General features: G+C 43.8%; 1 protein-coding gene across 8 annotated transcripts in view; it reads right to left on the bottom strand.

The window, feature by feature from the left end:
- Positions 1-23,322, bottom strand: part of LOC6573893 (polypyrimidine tract-binding protein 1) — a 94,943-nt gene that overhangs the window by 6,455 nt on the left and 65,166 nt on the right. For 4 of the 8 annotated variants that reach the window (XM_044007493.1, XM_044007495.1, XM_044007497.1 and 1 more), the window contains 6 exons: positions 20,348-20,613; positions 10,270-10,608; positions 9,910-10,195; positions 9,353-9,546; positions 8,811-8,844; positions 1,478-1,570 (listed from right to left, as the gene is read on the bottom strand). In XM_044007493.1, the coding sequence (XP_043863428.1) occupies positions 1,478-1,570; positions 8,811-8,844; positions 9,353-9,546; positions 9,910-10,195; positions 10,270-10,608; positions 20,348-20,613 (1,212 nt within the window). The remainder of the gene's footprint in view (positions 1-1,477; positions 1,571-8,810; positions 8,845-9,352; positions 9,547-9,909; positions 10,196-10,269; positions 10,609-20,347; positions 20,614-23,322) is intronic. The other 4 variants (XM_044007494.1, XM_044007498.1, XM_044007496.1 and 1 more) reach the window with 3 other exon arrangements.

The raw sequence follows: 23,322 nt of genomic DNA, 5'->3' as shown, positions 1-23,322 counted from the left end.
CCTCGAAGCGGCTTAATGCGCTGCATACGCGATCGTCGGCTAATGAGCGCAGCCATAAGGAATACAGGTACAACGTCGCGTATGCGCAATGCTTGAAGGCCGCCGCTGCTGTTGGTCGCGTTTGGGTCATCTTCAATTTTCAATAAAGCGCCTAGCGGGGACAACAGAGCTTTGACTGCCTTTGAGTTGTTTGGCTGGAGCCGTGGCTTTCTGCCGTGCGGGGGCGGACGAGGGCCATTGCTTGTCGAAGTATTAAATGGAATGAAACCAAATTGAAATTGAAAAGGTGTCGCTGTCAGCGCGTTGCTTGTTTTTCCTGTTTCTTTTTTTGTCTTTTGTTTTTTGTGTTTGTGTTTTTTTTTTCGTAATAAAGTGGAATTTGGCACGTCGGTTGGGTGCTCTTAACGCCTCGCAATGCGCGGCGATTTTCATTTCGTTTAATGCGCACACAAACAGCCAAAGGGAAGGCAGCTGAGAGGGGGACTGCGGCGGCAGCCTGACAATGGCAAAGTGCACACAAATAAATGCAATAAAATGATTGGCATATCCCGCTGAGCAAGAGCTAAAAACGAGCAGCATGGGACAGTCCTTTGTTGGACGCTGCCATGGCCAGAGAGAGTGAGAGTGCGAGGGAGATATATAAATATATATAGACAGAGAAGGAGAGAGAGATAAAGTGAGAGAGCTGCGACAGCTTGGACTGCGAAGCAACAGGAAGGACCAGGTGTTGGACAGGCGCTGGTAATAAAGCGCTTATAAAATTTCATTTATGCGCACAGGCAGCAGCGAAACGAATCGCTCGGCCTGGCACGGCAAGGCTCGGCTCGGCTTTTCTCTGCCCTGCTCTGCTCTGCTCGCATTGCTCTTGTTTTACTCTACTCAACTGTGCATATCTGTACATTTTGCCCATCTCTTTCGCTTTAACAATTTTTATTATTAATACATTTTGTTTGCTGCAATTGCAGCTGCACAACAGCAGCAACAACATTGGCCAACAATGGCTGCCAAAGATATGCAATGTTTGGAATTTAATGTTGGAATTTTTCATTTTAAACAAGCTGCAAATTGCAGTTGCCGCTGCCGCTGCCGCTGCCTCTGCCGCTGCCTTTGCTCGCATTTCATTTATTTTTTGTTTGTATACCCTGTAACTGTGTGTCACATGACAAAAGCTATTTGTGGCTGCTCAAAGCGCATAATGTGTATATATTTTTTGATTACATATTTGTCTAACTTCCTATATATATAGCAACCCGATATATTCTCTTTTTATTTGCGATTCTACATTACAGGGCATACTCCCGCCAGGCACTCCCAGTTATGGCAAGCTGTCATGGTTTTATTCTTCCCTTTGGCAGCTGATGCACCTTTCACCGCCGAAAAGGAGCGCAGATTTTTCATTACTTTTGGGGCGGATCGTAGGGCGTGTGGGGCGTGTGGGGCGTGTGAGGGCGTGTCTGTTCCGGAATGTTTGACTTACCCAAATAAGCTTGCTGCGGCTCTGCCATTTGTATGAGTGCCGAGTCCTTTTTGTTGTACAATATCTTTACACGTTGCACATCGCCGTATACACCTGTGAATTGCGAAATGGTTGGCATTATTAATATGGTTTTCAGTTTATTGCAATGGCGTTAAGAGTACGTGGCAAAGAGCGTTAACACTAATACAAAAATCCACTATTTACTGTCCTAGGAACACACATTGTAGCTGCCACAGCTGCCACAGTTTCTGCTGCTGTTGCTGCTGCTGCTGCTCTGGGTCTAATGAATATATCCAAAAATTTTGAGTCTCTGTGCTTTAGGCACTAATAAATACTGGAGCCAGCTCCTACGATGCAATCTACAAAGTAGAGCGCGGCCATAAGAGACGACTTAAGCGCCGCTCAATGCGAATGGCGGGCCAGGAAAATTCGGACAGCCAAGAAAGAGCGGAGCGTTTTATGCAACGCGCAAATGTTGCTGCCTCCCGTCAAAGAACGAAAGTTTTATACACCACCAAAAAGCCATAACGTGCACCAAGATGGTTTTCTCAGCTGCTCCCCGCCACCCCTAGCTGTCGTCTAGCAGGTGCCGCTTGATGCTGTGCCAGAGCCAGAGGCTGCTTCGTATTATTGCCGGAACGAAGCCGTTAGTATCATGTACGAAACTCATAACTAGCTCAATAAGTTTTCTCAGCTATTTTTTACGAGCGACTCCAGGCAATGGCTTCGCCCAGACCAGCCTTCAGGCTGCAGCTCCACACTCAGCCTCAGCCTCAGCCTCAGCCCCAGCCTCAGCTCGGGCTACAAGCTGGCTCCACAGAGCTCGACTCCGCATACATTTTAAGGCTGCGACACGCGGCTGATTTTACAGCTGTCAGACAAGGTGTAAGTGTGACGCTGGGGAGCTGGGGACCTGGCCGCGTTATTGAATTGAATTTTATGGCTTTACTTACGCGGCAAGGCAAGACTCCGCCAAATATGCAATATGCATTCGCTTCGGCAGCATCTTGAGCCAGTGAAACTTTAAGGTGCTTTAAGTGCTGAACAAAAGTATTTGCCAGCGATTTGCTTCCAGTCCGGCAGTCCAGCCGTTGGACTCTGCTTTGACAGCTGTCAGGGGCGGAGGTGAGCACACACACACACACACACACAATTACCCTATGCAACTCTCTTGACCAGCAGTCCGTGTGTAGCCAATCAGCGGCAAATTTGCAGCAGGGCGCAAATTGCCATCAAGCATAAAAAATAGTTGTTGCTGGATCGCAGCTCGTAGCTAAAAGGTCGCAGCACCGTACTGCCTCTCCCCCTGCCCTCTCCCCCCGTACGGATGCTGCCAGCCACACCCAATGCAAACAATGTAAAGTGCAGGCGCCCTCGGTTGCCCAAGACAACAAATCGAATAATGCGAAAAGTAAATTTTCAACTAACTCCACACCCCCGCACTCCCCCCGAAAACGTCACTCGCCTAGAACAGAGTGAAGGAAAAAACACATTCGAAGACCAGTGGCAGTAAAACCGGGCACTGCGAGGCAGGGAGGGAGGAGCCCTAACAAGTTACAAAAGTAGCAATAGAAATGCAGGTAGTAAATAGTGCGGGAACATAGTTCAACAGTTGGCAGTAAATCCATTTTATACAGTCGACTGGCTGCTCGACTGGCTGGCTGCACAGACTGCACAGAGCGCAAGCTAACCAGAAAGAACTGTGAACTCAAACTTGACTTATGCCAAACACCGAAAAATTTCGTTTGCTTCAAATTGGCTTGGCGTAGCAACAATTGCAGCAATAAACCAAGCCAAGCGAGCCAACTTACTCGGACGTATATCTGCGCTGCCAGGCATCGGCTATGGAGCATATTGAACGCCAGTCTCTGGCTCTGGCCGCCAGCCAGGCAGTCAGCCAGCCAGTCAGCCAGCCAGCCAGCCAGTCAGCCAGCAGGAGCATCCAGCAGCAGTCTGATTCCGACGGGGCGTGTGAGCCACTGCGGCTCTGTCAGCCGGTTGCCATGCAAAGTGGCTGAGGGCAGACCGCCTCCGGCTAGTCAGCCAGCTCGCCAGTCAGACTTTATAATAATTTATTATCGCAAAAAGATTTAGCTATATTTGTACAGCCATGCGGCTAACTTTGAATATGTTTGCATACTTTCTCCGGCGCTCCGGCGGATTCCCCGGCGGCCCATTAGTCGTACGCTTCAGCGTATATTTTTGATGAAAAAATATAGCAGTTGTCCGTCGTTTAATGCAAATTTTTACTTGCCTGCTGAAAACTTCAGTGATCAGGCTAAGTGAAATTCAACTGGAGTTTTCATAAACTCCCGCTTTTCGACCGCAATTCGCCAATGAAATTTGTGCAATAATCGAACATTAGTGGCGCACAGTTTTGAAGCCATTGTAGTTTTAGTACTTCGAATGCTCTCTGTTGAGCTGTTGTTCAACATTTTGGTAAAACGAAACTGTTAAATTATGAAAAACTTTTCATTGAAATGATTTGCACATGATTTGGCCCTTTTTCCGGTCACGGCACCCCCCCCCCACACACACACACACACACACACCTGCGGGTCTGACTGCTCTGCTAAGTGTGGCACATAAAATTTTATGAAATTATTTGTGCGCCCAACAAAAATCACGCACACGGTTCGCAGCGAGCTCATAAAAATTCAATTAAACACGTTTCAACAATATTTTCGGCAGTGATATAAATTTTTAGCACGCCATTGCAATTACATAAGCCGATTATCAATACATATACATGCACACACACATTCGCAACTCAATCTGTTATGCTAAACGATTTGCAGACTGATTAAGTTTTTATTGTGTGTATGCAAAATGAGGGTCAAAAGCTGTAAATGGCCCAAAAAATAGGCAACAGTTTCACTGCCCGAAATGGGCTTCGATTAGAAATGTCTGACAGCCCAACTGGCATGCGGCATGCGGCATGCGGCATGTGGCATGTGGCATGTGGCATGTGGCATATGGAAAGCAGCATGTGTCAAGTGTCTAAGGAGCGTGTCATAGACATCGTAACATTGAGCAGGGCAACAGCCGGTTGCTGCCGGGTCGCCCCGGCTCAATTGACTCTGTTGGGGCTGGACAAACACAACAAAGCGCTGTCAAAACTAATAAAATGTCTGCATTCGAAAGGGTTGAGCTGTTAAAAATGGGCCTTCCTCTTCTTTGGCCCGCTTCCCGATTGACTTGGATCAATCTACACACACGTAAACGTAAGCGTTTGAAGTGCGCTATTTGCGTGGGGCGTTGCAAGCCTTGCGTATGCCACTTTTATTATTTGATATGCAAACAGCTTAGCAGAGAAAAGGAGCAGCAGGAGCAGCAGGAGCAGTGGCAGCGAAAATAACAGCAACGCCTGTGACATACTACACGGGACCCACGATTGAATTGCAAAAATTGCTACCTTAGCCTGGCCGTCAGACTTCGGTGTTCGCGTCATGTGTGAAAATTGTGGCTTAGCAGCTGGCACACCTGGCTGCCATTAACATAACAAATGGCGCGCGCTCTACACACATTCACGTGTGTGCAAGTGTGTGTGTGTGTGTGTGAGGGGCCAATCGCCTGTTTGTTTGCCGTATAATTTGCTTCGAGTGTCACTCCTGGCCAGCGAAGCTTCGTGTGCCACGCTTTCCACGCTCAAGCTACTTGGAAATTCAAAAGTTATTACATAAAATTTTAGCGCTGCCATTTAGTTGATTGGCCGCTTAGACTGCCTGACCGCACAGCCGTCATGTCGCTTGCTGAGTTTATCTAAATCTATTGGCACGCCATTTCCAGCTCATCCCCCCCTCCAGCAGGTGGGTCGGCAAGGGACTAAGACGCTTCAGAGCGTTCGTTCAGCTTATCGACATTTCTCGCTTCTGCTGTGTGCAACGGGGCGTATGATACTCGTACATCTAACAATTTTCTACTACGGCTCCTACGTTTCACTCTGCTCGACTTTGTTCGCTGCCTGGCCATCGTCGTCCGGCTGGCGTTAAATCAGCAATCGAAGCTTTATTAGCACACTGCAGTCAGCTGCCAACTGCCAACTGCCAACTGGCAAGTGGCAGGAGAAAGCCAACTGCTGGCAGTTGCTGGTTGCAGTTAGTCTTAACTGTGGCTAACGAGCTGCTGATAGGATTTAGTGTGGCTCAGTGGCTTTAAGCTGCCCTTAGTTGTACGCTCCGTGCGGTTATGCGGCCGTACTGCATTACTCTGGCTCTAACAATAACGGCCAGGCAACAGCCAACGAACGACACACAACAAAAGCAATAATCATTTTTAAGCAATTAATTCGTTTGGCAAATTTTTGTTTACTTTATCAGCGATAAGTCCGAATCGCTGACAGAGTGAATACAATGCAATTTGTACATAAATACCACACAAATCCCTCCGACTGTGTGTGTGTGTGTGTGAGTATTTGAAGACAATCAGTTTAAGCCGCATTCAGACAGTTGGCTCCGCCCCACGCTGTCTGTGGCCCTTTTGCACTGTGGTTGCGTGTGTTTGTCAAAAGTTTATATTTGGGTATTTAAACTCAAATTAAATGCATTTGCATGCAAACAAAGGACACAGACTCAACACAGAGTGGGAGAGAGAGAGAGAGAAAGAGATAGAGAGACAGCACACATGTCTCTGTGGGTAAACAAGCCGCAAAAACAAACCGTTTTGTGACACCAGAGACAAAGGCGACAACAGACTTAACATTGTTCTGCATATATCTGTGCATGTATGCAAGTGTATGAGTGTGTGTGTGTGTGTGTTTATTGTGGTTGCCAAGTTTTGTGCGTTTTATGCTGTTGCAGCACAAAAATGCGATACAGCCTGGCAGAGGGCAGCCTGGCAGAGGACATCCTGGCAGAGGGCAGCAGCGCCATTTTGTGTTGTGTGGCAACAAATCCATTATGCTGCAATTATGCGCCACACTTGGCAACAACAACACTGTGGCCAACAACACTGCGCTGCAGGCTGTGGCAACAATCGAAGTATTTTGGTAATTAAATAAAGCAAACAGATAAAAGGACACACGAGTCGAGGTCTGTTGTCTTCGGGCATGTTAGATGCAGCGCATGTGAAAAGTCAAAACTAAATGCTATAAAATAGTTAAGCAACGCACACACACACACAAACACACACATATGGGTAGAAAAACAAAAAGGTTTCTGGCTAGGGGAAGTTGAAGCTGCAATTCAAACAGCAAACCCCATTAACTTTACAAAGTTAGTTAAATTCATTTAGCAAACAGACATGCCGCATACGCCAGACGACAAAAAGGCAGTAAGAAGACAATAACGTAGCTAAAAAGCCACCACAGCGTCCCTCGCCCCGCCACCCAACCACCAAACCACTCAACTATCCAAAACAACGAACTACGAAAAGTCACAAGTAAATTTTATTTCAATTGTAAAGCCAGCAAAAAGCTGAGCATGTGTGTGTGTGTGCGAGTATAAAATGCACACACATATGCATATAGTATGACAGGGCGAGCGAGTGAGCAAGACAGCACACACACGCACACAATGGCAGCAACAACAACAACAACAACAACAACAGGCGCAATGATAACTAAATAAATGGACATTTTTATAGCTATGCACTTCCGCACTCAATCTTTTGTTGTGCGGACCCGTATGTGTGTGAGAGTGTATGTGTGTGTGTGCTGCAGGATGAGCGCAAAGTTAAATCATGTGTCCTCTATATACACACATACATACATACATATACATATATATCTGTATATCTGTAGAGCTGAGAGCGAGCCGCTTACTTGTATAACAATGGGCAACTGTTGCCGTGGCTCGGGTGGATCGGGTGGGTTGGCGGACGGTCGGGCGGGTGGTCACGCGACATGGGTACAGCAGGCGTTGGCTGGTGATGCACGGAGCGGAGCGCACTTAATTCATGTAATTTTACATGCACACGAGCATGTCGCAGACAACGACAACGACAGCCAAGGAGCAACAGGATGCTGTTCAAGTGTGTGCCTGAGTGCGGTTTCACTTGTTGCCCGTTTGCCACTGAATGTGTGTGTGTGTATGTGTGTGTGGTTTTTTTATGCTCTCGTCTGTGTGCGTGTGCGTGTGTGGGTGTGTGTATGGTTAGTGTAGATTTATGCAAGTGCATATATTTTCATTTTCATTGTTTTACAATTTGTAAGCACAACTTATGACAGGATAACTGCCAGCAGGCAGCCTCTGCATATGCAACTGTTGCTGTCTTTCCTTCTCCACCTGCCCCACCTGTCTCTCTCTCTCTCTTCCATCTCTAGATAGTTATTGTTGCTGTTGTACAGTCGTCCACCATCTACAGATAACGATTTAGACTATTTCAATTTCAAGCTGATGGATTTGCTGCATGCTCGAGGCAAAAAGCTATTAGAAAGCCATTTGAAGTGTGCTTGCAATACGATAAATATATATATTATATATATATATATATGGAAAGGAATTGCAGCAACAGCATTTGTGAGTTGTTATTTAGTGCGCTTTTCCGCTGCTGCTATTGCAAGTGCTTGCAGCTCTGGTTATGGTTTTTATGCACACTTGGGTCTTTATTTTGCTAACAGCTTGTATTGTAATAAAATACAAAGCCATTTCTATATGATCTGACTGTGACTGATCTCCTCAGGATTATAGATGCAATGCGATTCTTAAATGGAATCAGCTTGATATTCAAGCTTGCTTCACTGACAACTTAACTTAGTTTGCTCTTAGCTAGTTTAGTAGTGTTTCATTTAATATTGAAAGCAATTGTTTTTAATATTGTCGGCATTGTTTTGCCATTTTAGTTGTTGTTCACCCACGCAATTCTGTGACTTTTCACTGTGTGTGCATAAATAATTCATAGCACTTTTCCTGATTGCACGTAGATGGCGTGAATTTAAAACGGAAGTACGCCAGCGATTCACGCCCAGGGATAGCAGTTAGGGCCCGGAACAGCTGCAGCAGCTATTACAATGTGTGTCTAGCTGTCAGCTATTTTCAACTTTCCTACGGGGTCTAAATTCAATGAATAAACAATTGTGTTCTACTAATAAAGTGGTCAAGAATTACATTTGTGGCTAAGAAGAAGTTGGCAGTGGCACAGCCAGGCAGCTAGGGGGCAAGGCAGGAGATGAAGGGGTCAGAGTGTGAGTGTAGAGTAGAGCAGAGAGAAGCTGAACGAAAGATTGGATGCATTTGTAGAATTTGCCTTGCACTTTGCCTAGCTGAGCCACATACATATACATATACTGATTACTTAATAATATATTGTATAATATATAGCTAAAGTATATCTAAAATTTATATAAATAATGTATACTGTAATTGATTTTTGTTTTAGTTTTGTGCAGACGTACCAAAGAGGGTAAATAGAGCATCAGGCGTGACCATCTACAGAGAAAAAGAGAAAATAGAAGTTTGTTGTCAGTTAGCGAAAGTTTTGGTTGTAGAGATGTTTTACAAATTATATAAATCATAATTAATAAATATTGGGAAAACTAATAGCAATAATGTGTAAGAGTTACAGAATCAATTTGCATTCAATTTTGTATTTCACTTTTAGTCAATTAATTATGAAATTAATTATGCGAAGGTATTCGCGAAATAAAACTCAAATAACTGTGTGTGAAACCAAAAATAAATAAAAATATTTCAATATAAATAGTATGCGGATTTTGTGAAAATATTTGTAGACGAAATGCAAACTAATTACAGGCTATGTACGATAACTATTGCATTAAATATATTATTCGTGAGCAAATAGAAAGTATGAGAAGCGTACATAGGCATGTATATATATATTTTAAATTTATATACAATTTTATTTATTTTTTTAAATCAATAATTGACAGATATTTTATAGGTATATATTGGTTATATTCAATTTGGTTTCACTTACCTCTTCATTTAAATTCGATACGAGCAGCACATTCGAGTAGCCGCGCATAGCTGGAGCGGCGGTCTGTAGGGCGCCGCTGTTGGCCAGCGAGAAGGCCGCCAGGTTGGGCAGGGCGTTGCTGTAGCCGCCGCTGAGTGGAGTGCCCAGGCCCAAGGCGAAAGGCGGCAGCACGCCGGGTGCGCCCAGGCCGTTGACTAGAGAAGCCAGGAGGGAAGCGTGACACAGAGCGAGAGCGACAGCGACAGCGACAGCGACAGCGAGAGAGAGAGGTGGAGAGCGAGCGAGAAGAGAGAAAGAGATACATATATATAGTATTTTAGGTTTTTGAACGTGTTGCGCTGTTGCATGCTACTTAATACTAGACGAATCGATAGCGAGTGTCAAAGGCAAAAAGTCGAAAATCAAAGCATTTGCTATATGTGTGAGTGTGTGTGTGTGTGTGTGTGTGTGTGTGTGTATCTGTGTGTGTGTTTGTATGTGTGTGTAATTATGTAAGCAGGCGTTACGGACACGAAAAATAAAACAATAATAGAAGGAAATTGTTCTGTTTGTGTTACCTATTTTATCACCTGTTAATGAGGGCCGCTGACGGGCGGCAATCAATAGCAGATCATTGGTATTCATTAAGCCGCCGGCTGTGGGCATGAGATCGACACCCGGCTCGCCCGGTGGCAGCGCCGGATTCGTAAAGTCGCGTGACTTGTCATTGTTGTACTTGACATTCAAGGCGGTCAATTTGCTGTTGTCAATGCGCAAGGTGCAGCAGCCGTTGTAGATGTTCTGGCCATCCAATATTGACTTGGCCTGCTGTGCAGAGTGGGCATCCGGATACTGGATGAGAGCCTGAAGGATAAATAAATTTGATTAAACATATTCTCATTTTTCGAATTCACCAATTGCTTGGAAACTCCACTCACCTGGAATGAATTGTTCTTGGTGAAGGTGACGATCTTCAGGACCTTGCCAAAGCGCTGGAATATCTGATGCAATATGTCCAACGAAACGGGGTACATCAGAGTTTCGACAATGACGCGCAGCACCGTATTGGGTCCGCCGGCAGCATTGGTATTGTTGCTGCCCGCCGAGGCATTCACAGCGCTCGTGTTGTTCTGCAAGATGGCCACAGTGCTGCAGTTGTTCTCGGCCGAGTTGTTGGCATTGTTGCTGGTCGCATTGGCAGCGGCGCACAGCGGCAACGGCGAGCCACCGGCGGGCGATTGAATGCGATAGTCACTCTGCACCGCCGACGAGTTCTGCTGCAAAGAGTGAAAGCAACCGAAAGGAGAGGATAAGAATTGTTAAGTCAATTGACGGCAAAAATCGTGTCTGCCAAACTTTTTATTGGTTAAACGATGCACATGGCAAAACTTTGTGCATTAATCAAAAAACTTGCCACCCAACCCAACAACAACAATTTTTGCATATCTTTCAGGCAACTAGACGAAAATATGCTAAATATTTATAGCAGCAGAAGCAGCAGAAGCAGCAGCAACAGAGGCAACAACAACAACAACCACAGGTTGTATAGTATATGTAATGGAAACAGGAAGAAGCAGCCCGGCCCAGCAACATAAATCTCAATCAAAATCAATAATATCAAGTACCGTAATAATAAAAGGAAATCAGAGTGCACAAAGAGAGAGAGAGAGAGGGAGAGAGAATGATAGAGCTCGGTAGGATGCTGAGGACGTCAAGACTTAAGGAGGATGCCAGGCCGTTAGAGCGCTGTCAGTCCCATGCTGCGCGGCAAAAGTTCTTGCGTGAAATATACACGTTCTATCGGAAAACAATTTAATGACATTCGGAAGTATATTTATTCGTATTCGTGCTGAATTTTGATTTCGAAAATCATAACGTAAACACATTCGACCGTCCTTAGCAGCCAGCCACATCGCAGCCAGCACCCAGCACCCTGCCCACTGACCCCCTCCCCCCCTCTATATCTCACTCTCCCTCTCCCTCAGCGAGTCCTAACGCGTTTTTTGTGTTTGTCAGCAACAGCATCAAAGTTCTAGACACACGTGAAGCAACAATTTCCCCCCAGGCGAGCCATTTGTTTTTGCTACCTCTTGCTAGATAAATTCTCGTAGACGAAACAAAGCCAACGGCAGGGAGCTCAACCAGAGAGAGAGAGAAAGGGAGGGACTCAGAGCCTTGGGCGCTGACTTCTGCCTAGGTTTATAAAAATAATAAAAATTGATTAGAATTGAGCTGTGTGAGGTCTCTGCCACAGTCAGACAAGGCAAGGCAGGCAGCCTATACACGCGGCGTATGTGTAACGGAATGTGCGTGAAGTGGAGTGGAGTGGAGTGGCGGAAGGAAAAGTGGATGATGCTGCGGCCGTTACAATTGCCATTCAGTTCGGCTCGTAGTCTATGACTGTAATTTGATACTTCACTTTGGCTGATTATTATTACGATGAGACGATGACGATGACGTTGATTGTGTAAAAATTGTAATGTAATTGTAGAGCAAACATTGCTTGTCTCACTCTCTCTAGCCTCCTCCCTCCCTCTCTCTCTCTCAGTCTCTATTGTGCGAGTGTGCTTGTGTGGGGATGTACTTAAACTTTGCACATGTTAACTGAATGTCAAGTGGGCAATTGCAAATTGACTGCACTGATAATTGCGTCCAAACATTCTACTACAATTATGGCCACCTAATAACAGGCCAAGTCACTTGACACATGCCTCTACTGCTCTAGTATTCTGGCCACAAAGGCAGCCAACTGGCCAACATCATTAAACATTTTGTCTGTGCGTACACATATGTGCATGTGTGTGGGCGTGTGTCTGTGTGGGTGTATGTGTATGCGTGCGCGATTGTTGGCTTTCCCTTGTCGCGGTTTAGTCGCTTAATGAGTCAATTGTGCATTGTCCATTATTTCAGTTCTGTTCATTCACGTTGTTGTTTGGTCTGTGGGCGGCTTGCGGCATTGATTAGTTGCCGTATACGGTATAGTAGCACTCACACGCTCACGGCGAGTGGGCCTACTCAGCACATTGTAATAATTTAATATGATAAGTCAGATAAACTAAACTGCTTTGATAAGCAAAAATATCAAATCTGCTGATAAGCTCAATTATCGATCCATTGTCTATGAAAATACAACTCTCTCTCTCTCTCTCTCTCTCTCTCTTTGTTTCACTCTGTGTGTGTGCCGCATATGAAATGTTAAAATTTGACAGTTCCCGCTGGACCTGTGCTATCTTAAATATTAGACAGACAAAATATGTAATGCAAAGTCGAAGCGATTGTCAATTCTCCAGAGAATCGACGCGAAAACTTTGCCAAAAATAAAATAAAAATAAAAATGAAACGAGAGACACTGGCAGAAAAGAAGGCTGCTAAAAGCTTTTAAGCAAACTTTTGCAATATTAAGTAAAAAATAAATAAAATAAAATAAAATAAAGCGACACAGTATAAACGCGCTGTCTGCCAGTTGTGGCCCCCGCTGGACGGGCCACCTGTGACAGCTGTCGGCTTCTGGTCTTTGCATAAGAAATAAGTCGATGGCAAACAATAAACTCTGGCAAAGAACTGCTAAAATAAAAAAATTGAATGTCTCTATATTTTATTCGCACTTTCGCTTGAAGCTCTGCATAAATATTATTGTTTAATAGATGCGTGCAATGCAAACCTGCAGCAACTCTGCTGCACTGTGTCACCAATGTTTTTCCCCACTTTTTTCCACCTTTTTCTCTTCTCTTTTTGGGGCACACTTGAGGTGTGCGGGGCTCGGGCAACATGCACTCCAGAAACTGGTCACGCCGTGGCAGAGTGGCTCAGACCTAAGCAAGTTGCTGGCTGCCTAAGTGGCCCCAGCCAAGTGAGTGAGACTGCCAGTTGCAGCTACTCATTCTGCGCCCGCATGCATGCAGCAATGAGCGGCGGTGGGCAGCCACTTTGGGCGGCTGCCAAATAGCTGCTTACACTTTTTGGGCAAGGCCGAGGGGAGGGCGGGCGAGCACTAGCCCAGCACAAGTTATGAACTTGTACAGTCAAGTTTTAAAGCTAAGCTGCGGATTATGTATCCCTACATACTTTGGTGAACTTCTTGCCAGTCCCGCTTCTTGAGCAGCTCGCATACTTTTTGTGGCCACTGGCCTCACAGAGCTGAGCTCTGTCAGAGTCTTCACTTAACCACAGCACAAAAAAACAAAAAACAAACAAACACAAAAAAGAAGCAGCAAAAATAAAACTCGTGGTTAGTTGAGTGCTGCTAAAGTCGTAACCACAGCAAACTCTGTGTACGTCTTATTTATGGCCAGCACAAATATGGTCTACGGCCGAAAAACAAAAAACTTGGCATACAAAAATATGCTAAGATGAGCAGCCGAGTAAATCCCACGTTATCCCTAGCCTAAAACTAAGCAAACACAAATACGCAAACCGAAAAGGGAAACATCGTGCAGACGAATGTAAACAAACCGTTGCATACTTTCAGGCAATAGCAGCAGGGGAGAACTAATCAATAAAATGATAATATTGTTGCCGAAAAGTCAGTGCAAACAAGACACATGTAAAGTACGTTGTCAGTTGTTATTGTTGATTTTGATATTTCTGTGCGGCTCTGGTGCTGTTGCTCCTTTTATCCTTGATGCTCGCAAATTTGCTCACGTACTCCAGCTGACGAGTGTGTGAAACAATGTAATTTAAATCCATTTTCAGCACGCCAGAGCGTCACCAATCAAATTGGTAAACGACTGGAGTGTAAGCAAACACTGTAACAGAATAACAGAGCACTGCCGCTGCCGCTGCCACTGCCGCTGCCACACTGCCACTGCCACTGCCGCATAACTCACAAAGGATCAACAAGCTATTGTAGAAGCGGTGCGTTCGCGGCGCTCTTGTGAAAACAATAAGATTAGCTCACTTTTGCTTTCGACAGACGATGCTAGCTAGCTAAAGTAAATGTGGAATAAAATGAGAAAACGACAGCGGCACGGCACAACACGGGCAGAGGCAGTGGCAAAGAAAAACAAAAGCAACTCATAGAAAAATAAACAACGTGCCAGTAGAGCCGCTTACTTACACATACACACACACACACACAGAGAGAGATACACAAATATACGCGTGAAGTTATTTGCGGCAGCGAAATCCTTTAACTGCACACGCCTCAGCATTGAGAGTTGAACAAATAGCCTGCCATGGTAAAATGCCTTATATGAATCCCAGAAAACAAGCCCCCACCCATACGCCTATGGCTCACTCCATAGGCAGGATTCGGCAAATAGAAAGCCTCTAGCTGTCGTCAAGCATGAAACGGCGGCTGTCAGGAGGCAGCAACAAATTAAATAAACAGTGAGCCATCCGAGCACGGCTCATATTATTAACGACAAATCGAATGAGTAGACGCTGTAGCCTAATATTCCTAGTTTTCCAGAGAGAGAGAAAGAGAGAGAGAGAGAGAGAGGGGCGCTGCAACATGTTTAAGCTTTTGTTAATCAGCCTGATCCTTTTGTGGCTTAATCGCCTGACATTTGTATTAGTTGCTGTCGCCTTAACACCCAAACTGCGTCAACTACGCCACACGCTCTTCTTAGCCCACAGCACATAGAAACAAGACGTCAACTGTTGTCCACATTAATCTCATTATGTGTTTGGTACTAATGCTGACGTGATTTTTCCACCTGATACTTATTCTATTAATTGACAGTCTGTGCACTTTATTGGCAAAAAGTTTGCACCAGCATTAAGAACTTATCTTTATTGGCAAAAAGTTTGCACCAGCATTAAGAACTTATCTTTAACAAAATCTTTGTCGAAATGCTCCTCAGCTAAGTAAATTACAAACTGTGTTGCCAACAATTACAAAAACCAATATTATTATTATTTTAGTGACTTATGAGTTCAGTGGAAATCACATTGAATTGTGGTGAAATATTTGCTATAGCCTAGGGTATTTATTTAAAAAGCTTTTAGGATGTGTGTACTTTTATTAAGCTTTAAACATACTTTAAAATAACATTTTTATTGCTTAAAGCTTTAAAAGTGTAAAAAAATCATTTCCTGGGAATATTTGTTCGTCCATGGAAGTTTTCAAAAATATTATAAATATCTCTCAAATATACATATTTGTTTTGCTTTAATATTTAAATGTGCGTGTTTTTTAAATTCTATTTTATTATTAATTTTTTTTTTTTTAATTTTATTAAATATTGTTCAGAAATAATTTTTGTGCTTTTATATTAAAATTTTCGCAACTCAGATTTAAATATCTTTTCAGAAATATCTTTTAACATTTTATATTATAATTTTTGCGTATGTTTAACCTCGAATATTTTTTTTATTTTTTTTTTCCTAATTATTATTATTATTATTTATATATCTTTCTTAGAACTTTTTCTGTTATAGTATTTTTTTCCAATTACATTTTTATTTATTTTTTAGAATATACTTGGAATTTATCAATTTCGTTATTTCGCCCATTGCAGGCATTTTTACATACATATAACAGAGTTTTGCTGTGGACGGCAATTTAATTTAATCACAAGGTAACCTTATCACAGTGGAAACTCAACACCTGCTGCAACAACGGCCAGCCCCGACTGACGTCCAACCGCACGCACACATGCAAGCAAACCAGCACACACACACACACACGTTCAGATAGTCATACATATTTGCAGCTTTATCTCATAGGCGTCACAGCCTGTAATCGGTGCGTTGGAAATCGCGAGCGACGCACTGCAAGCGACGACAGGTGTAATGCAAACGCTTCGATTGAACTGTAACTGTTGCGTATGCGTGCATGTGTATGTGTGATGTGTTCTCTCTGCTGTGATTGCAGTTTGCCGTTTGCTTGAGCTGTTGTTGTTTTCTGTCGCCCAATTATATAGATTCCTGAAATTATAGGCAACCTTTCGGCGTACCTTGTGCGGATGGCCCAAAGGCACTGTTGCCCCTTTCTCTATGTGTGTGTATGTGTGTGTGTGGGTGCGATTGCGCTTTCATTTGTTTGCATTTTGCTGACTTTTGGGCGCGATTGCAAATGTTACACTGGAGACGGAAGAGTCGCATCGTTGGGCTGTATTCGTGGGATTTTACTTTTGTTTTGAAATTAAATTTCAATCAATTTCGCTTTGTTTGAAATTTAGTCTCACACCCGCAGCCTGGTCCCAAGTGGATGGCAACCCTTTTCCGCTTGTTGGGGGATCGGCTAAAAAAATAATTTATCAAAATTACAAACATTCACACACGCACACAAACACAGACACACACACACATACACTGATAGAGCCAGCATCGGCAGATGCGCAGCCACAGACAGAGACAAAACAATCACATGTCAAATTTGCGCCGAACCACTAAGCAATATAAGAGGCTGAGCTGGGGGGCGTGGCAAGGGACCGCTTGGGGACCCTGGAGTTCTGTGGATTTGCGGCCAGCTCGTGTTCTGGCTGTAGCCGCGTGAACTTCCAGTGCATTTATCTTCATTTCCAAGCAGCAGCCGCAAAATCAGCATTCTAGCTAAGGTTTTCCTGACCCACACCGAGTGCCTGGTCCCAGTCCCAAGCTCCGTGCTCTGGTCGCTGAAGCGAGTGACGTGCGTAGCATGTGGCGAAGGCGGAGCGGGAGTGGGAGTGGGAGTGAGAGATGGAGGAGCAGCCGCCTCTAAGATGCTCAAGCATAAGAAGACATCAACGTAAATAGCAACGAAAATAGTCACAACAACTGTTGCCTGAAGTGCCTCCGCCTGGCTGGCTGGCTGCCTGACTGGCTGCCTGGCTGGAGGTGGAAATAGTAGCAGTTGCTGAGCACTGGGGAGCTAAGCGGCATAGGTGAAAGGACGTCCCAACCGACATGACATATTAGAATCCTGTTACACATCTCGGCGATGCGAGCACAACTCCTCGACACAGCACAACAGAGCAGAGCAGAGCCGAGCCACGCCGCCTGACTGCCAACTGCCAAATTGCCAACATAAATGTCAGTGGAGCGCCGGGCCGGGGGCTAGAGGCTAGAGGGTTTTTCATTTCTGATGCTGCCATCTCGGTTTTCGTACGCTCATTCTCCTTACTTTTGTTTTATTTCTATTCCCTTTTTTTTTCTTCTCCCTTTCTCTCAGTTTTTGTTCTGCTTCTCTATACGACGCAATCACTCAGGCGTTGAAATCTGTACGTGTGTTGTGTGTGTGTGAGCACAGATGATTTGAAAATCCTGTATTGCTGATTTGCTACTTCTGCTGCTGCTGCTGCTGTTGCTGCTTATGTTGCTGTTGTCGTCGCAGCTTTGCTTTCAGGTGCGTGCAGGGTTAAATCCCTTAAGGTATGCAATGGATTTCAGTCTGCCTCTGGCCTTTCGCCCGCCTAGCCGAAAACTCTTAAAGGAACTTTTTAAAGCACACTTATTTGACGATTCATATGGCCAATTGGTCTGGCAAAAAACTCTTTCCCATGCTGCGCAGGGCATTCACGTTCACTTCAAACGTAACTCAATACGACTGCATATGCACACATTAGGATCAATTGGAAACTTTTGGGGTCGCACAGAGCTTGCCAATATGAGAGGCTTTAAATAAACACATACTATTTGGCTTAAATGAATCTCTTGACTAATATTCATATTCAGCTCTGCGAGCAGCTGTTGCAACTGTTGCGACGCATCTTATCTGCAGCTTTGCACGTTGCAGCGGCGCATCAGAAAGATGAGAGATGAAAGCAATACTCAGGACTGTCAGCGAGGATGCTGAAGAGCTTTAGCATTGCTAAGACCAAGCAGGAGACGCACACAATTCCATACAAAGGCCAATGAAGACACTTGTTAAAATGTGAGGCCAAACAGCAGTTGCACAACTAGACAAAACAAGACAACACACGCACACACACAAACACAAACATACACAACATTACATGTTGACAATGGGCAGAAGGGCACAGAAAAAACATACAACAAAATAATAATACTAATAAAGGAAAGAAAAGCAAGTAAGAAAAATCTAATGGGCAGTTCTCGAATAGAAAATGCACTTTCGATCCTTAAAAGAGAGTAATATGGTTTACATATACATATCTAGATCAAGAGAAGAGCCTTTATCTCATCTGGTAAACCTAGTAGACAGATCTCGAAGAGAGAGAGCAGGAAGAGATGCTATATTTCATCTGGTAAATTGGAGAAATTTCAAATATGAACAGAATGATTAATTTTAGGTAGATGGTGAGGACAAATATTAATTGATATATAATGGGAAAATATATTGATTTTAAAATTAATTTGAATTAATAATTAATTTGAAAATAATTAAAAAATGAATTTGTATAATTGTTTTAGCCGCGATGGCTAACATCAAATTTATCTATTGCATTTGCATTATTTACATAGTCTAGCACGAACCCAATATGCCCTAAAATGCCATTTTCAAGGAATTCAAGGTATAAAAAGAAAGTGAATGAAATGAGAAATTGTATAAATATGTTGGGCAGGCGACAGTGGCAGCAACAACAAGAACAGCAGCAGCAACAATGTCAGCCAAACACAGCGCTATACACAATATTAAGCTCATACACAGACACACACACACACACACGCATACACATATATACAACACACACTCGTACGTTTTAAGAGATTTTCCACTAGACCAAAAGCAATGACAGCGGCGTTGACTTTTCCACTCGTCTGCGTTGTCATTGGGGTGGGGCGAAAGAGTAGCAGCAGAAGCAGCAGCAGCAGCAGGAGGAGCAGCAGCAGCCACAGCCACAGCAAAAGTAGAAGCAGCAGCAACAAGGCCTTTTACCAGGATTAGTAGTTAACAAGAGAAATCTGGCCACACCCACGCACAAACACACAAACAAACATACACACACACACACACATACACTGCCGCACAGCCAAAAGGTAATCAGTGAAATGTAACTGTATTGTTTGGTCTGACGTTATTTCTGTGTTTGCTGTTGTTGCTGTTGTTGTTGCCGTTGATGTCACCTTATTCATAGGCACGCCTTCTCGCATTGTTGTTGCTGCTCAGTTGCTGCAGCCTCTTAACCTTTTTTGTTATTGTTGCCGTTGTTGCCGTTGTCGTTGTTGTCGTTGTTGCAGCACATGACTGACGATCTCTTTTTAAGTAGTTTTGCTTGGGGTCATTTTGGGTTACAAGGCTAGCACGGTAAACCAGAGCTGAGAGGCAGGTGCTGCCCACACACACACACACACACGCACACACAAGGTGACAATGTCGTTTTGGGTTTTCAGCTGGCAGAAACAACAACAGCAACAACCATATTGCGCACTTTGTTGCTGCTGTTGTTGTTGTTGTTGCTGCTGTTGCTGCTTTCATTTAAGTAATCAAAATATGCTTTTGACTTTGTGCTAAGCAGCTGTCGTTCGTTTGTATGCGTAGGTATTTATGTGGCTAGAACCTTGTGGTTTTCATTTGTGTATAGTCGGTTTGTCTATGTATGCGCTCGTCTACGTGTGTGTGTGTGTATGTGTGTGCGATTTGGCCACAAAATCCCAAAAACTATGTATTTCTCTGCGTTTGTCAAGCATGTGTCTAAGGCAAAGATATGCATAAATATATATACAAATATATATATATATATGCATAGATATATAGTGAATGTCTATCTGTATTTGCAACTGTATTTATAGTTGGTTTCGGTATTTGTGTGCGCGTTTGTGTATTTATTTGAAAGCTTTTTAAACTTTGCCACTGACTTTGTGGCTTACGAAATTAAAATTAGAAATTGGTTTGGACCATCACTGAGAAATATCCCTTAGCATTTATGAATGGCCAACGCATGTGCGTGTATGTGTGTGTGTGGAATTAAGTTGCCTTAGAGATTGTAATTAATCAGAGGAGCGACCCACATAATAACGAGACAGCAACATTTGCATATAAATCGTTGTTTGCGTCTGACCCAAACTTAATTGCCACATTAATAACACTTAAGGCCCACAGCTTTAGCTGCTTATAGGTTCTACTGGCTTAAATAGTTTCGTATCAATTATATACAAAGGCTATATATGTATGTTTAGTGTAAGACTTACATTGTGACTCTGGTCCGTCTTGAGCTCGCGATGATTGGAGAACTGCACGTAGACCATGCGCCCACGCATCTGGGGCGGATTCACTGTATAACAGGAGACCATCGATGTGGCGGATATTTCGTCGGCCATTTCAATAAATGCTTGATTCTTGCCCTTTAGCACCAGGACATTTGTCACACGCCCAAATGGTATGCCCAATGCAACTACGTCCGATTCACCAGATTCGTTTGGAATGTTGCGCAAATGAATGACCTTTGAGGCTTTGGCTGCAAGCAGAGAAAGGTAAAAATAAATAGTTAGTGACTTGCTTGCAAAATAGATGAGGGGCGGTGGGCATGTGGTCGGGGGAGTGGGCGGGTCAACTAATTAATAAGCCGCTTAAAATATTAACAGCTGCCATACCGAATGGCATCCTTTGCTGTCTGCACTTCCGCTTCCGTAAGTCGCTTAATTTGCACATTCCTATTGTTGTTTTTTCATGCGTTTTGTTTGCTTTTCTCTCTCCATCTCTCCCTCTCTCTTTCGCTCTTTCTGTCTCTTTTGCATTTCAAGCCCTGTGAAATAAGGCCCCGATAACATGGCAAACGTTGCGGCATTTGTATACATTTTGCACAGTTAAGCGCCACTGCATGAGCACTAAATGGGCATGGTCCTGCCAGGTGCAAGTGGGACAGAGATGGGGCGAAAGGAGAGGGGGACGCGGCAAGAACCTAGCACATAAATTCATTCATTGCACTCTCTTTTGGTACGACTGTGAATAATCCACACAGCGACAATGTCCGGTCTGGTCCAGTCAGATTCAAGCCATGCACACGGAGTGAAAGAGAGAGAGAGAGAGAGAGAGAGAGGGATAGAGTGCAATTGTCTTTGTTGTTGTTGCTCGTTTGGCAGCTCGGTGTTTCGTTTGTTATTTTTGCATAAATAAAGTGGGCGCCGCACACCAAATGGGATTTTAGGCTGTTGCTTGTTGTTGCTGTTTTTCGGTTTGGTGTGGCAGAGAGCATTTTAGGGATTTCGCAGCGACCCCGTTGCACATCTGTCCAAAGTGCCTTAAATTTTTATAAACAAAAGCAAACAAATTTTCTGGCATGCCACATGCTTTATAACAACAACAACAACAACAATAACAATATTGTGGTTGTTGCTGCTGCTGCAACAACTGACACCGCGCGGCACCGAGGCAGAGGCTCTTTGGCTGCAGCCAGTCTACCTGGTGCTTAGTCCACACTTGTTAATGTGCCGCTTTTATTTTTTCATGACTGTCTGCCTGGGTGTGCATGAGTGTGTGTGTGCCCCCTTATATGCAAATGAAATGTTGCTAGATTTTTTTTTTGTGCTGTCTGTCCTTTAGCTGGCTTGCATGTGTGTGTGTGTGTTTGCAGTATTTACCGCAGCTACTAAGCAAACAAACAGAATATGGCAAGAGATAGCCCACGACAATGCCAATGGCAATTACCACAAAAAATTTGCACTTTTAGCAAAGCAGCAGCACTCAGAATTCAGCTCATTTTTAAAGAGTGAACTCATATACACAATTCTGTTTTAAGACTGAAAGGGGATTAACAGAGAGAGAAAGTGAGAGAGAAAAGAGAGAGAGAGAGAGAGAGAGAGAGAGAGAGAGAGAGCAACAGATATACATATCATCAATAGAGAGAGAAGTGATGAGGCAACTGCATATCTCAGACGTATATTAAAACTCATTCCCTTTATTTATGGCTATTTGCACTCTAATTACAACTGCTCAACATTTATTTACTCTTCTCAAATCCATTAAACACATCCACATGCCATTACTGAGGAGCTGCCTTAGCTAGATTTGTGACTGGGTTTCCGGCAGAGCCAGCAACGTGACCCAAATGATATGGCTTAACTACATTTATCAGCAGCAGTCTTTGCCACATAGTTGTTAACCGCTTTCACTAGGCCCTTGACTAATAACTTACAGCATAAAAGGGTCATTAGCCGACCCAGTGCTGATATGCACACTGACCCTTTTCAGTTGTCCACAGTCCGCAGCCTGCATGGGTCAATGTGCCAATTTATAACAATGCGCAAAAATGGAAAGAAAAAAAAATAAGAGTAGAAATAAATGAAAAATAGGCGCAAAGCCCCCCACTCATCAAGGCGGGCAGGCAGGTCGTCCAGGCCCGGGCCGGTCAGGCCATTCAAGCCAACTTGAGGCAAAAGTCATGCCAACTATGAGAGGGCTCTCGGCTGGGCAGGACCTCTCGACTGCAGTTTGGTCAAAGTGGCACAGCACTCGACGCTGAATACAACTAATCGGAAATTACACTTTTTGATTAGTTCGGTACGGAAATGAAGTTGAAACGAAATTATGCAAGCCACCGGCTGGGCTGGCTGGCTAGGCAAAGTGCACGGCATTTTTTTTTATTATTATTTTTTTTTTTTTTTTTTTGCCATACCCCACCTTTTGGCAGCTCGCAAATTTATTAAAAATCGATGGCCATGTGCCGGTCCGCTGCTGCTGCCCATAAATAACATAATCAGAAATATCTTGCTTTCAATTATGCGACTCAGATATACCATGAAAAGGGATTGCATATATATCGAAACGAATCTATTTGATGTATTAGAGCAGCTGCAATCACTGCTTGAGCCATACACCAGCCCCGACCCGTCTCAGTTGAGTTAGGGTATAAGAGCGAAACTAAAAAAAAGTTCACAGAATGCCGGAAACGTGCTGCAAAAGACAAACAACAAATCAAGTGCCGCTGGGCAGTTGCCGGAAAAAACGACAGCACTGAAAATATGTAAAACTATCTATCATGCATGATGACGTTGTCAACGAGCAGCGAAAAAAATAAAATAAAACAACAACAGCAACAAAATATTGAAAAAAAAGAGGGCGAAACTGAAAATATGAAATCTACTGAAAGCGCGCAAAACGAAAATTTGTGGATTTTTTGACGTTCTCCATCAACAACTCAATTTGGGTTTGTTTTCCACTGGCAGTT

The sequence above is a fragment of the Drosophila mojavensis genome, unplaced genomic scaffold (assembly GCF_018153725.1).
Source record: "Drosophila mojavensis isolate 15081-1352.22 unplaced genomic scaffold, ASM1815372v1 contig_16, whole genome shotgun sequence".
Lineage (NCBI taxonomy): Eukaryota > Metazoa > Arthropoda > Insecta > Diptera > Drosophilidae > Drosophila > Drosophila mojavensis.
This window is presented reverse-complemented; position numbering and strand designations above follow the sequence as displayed.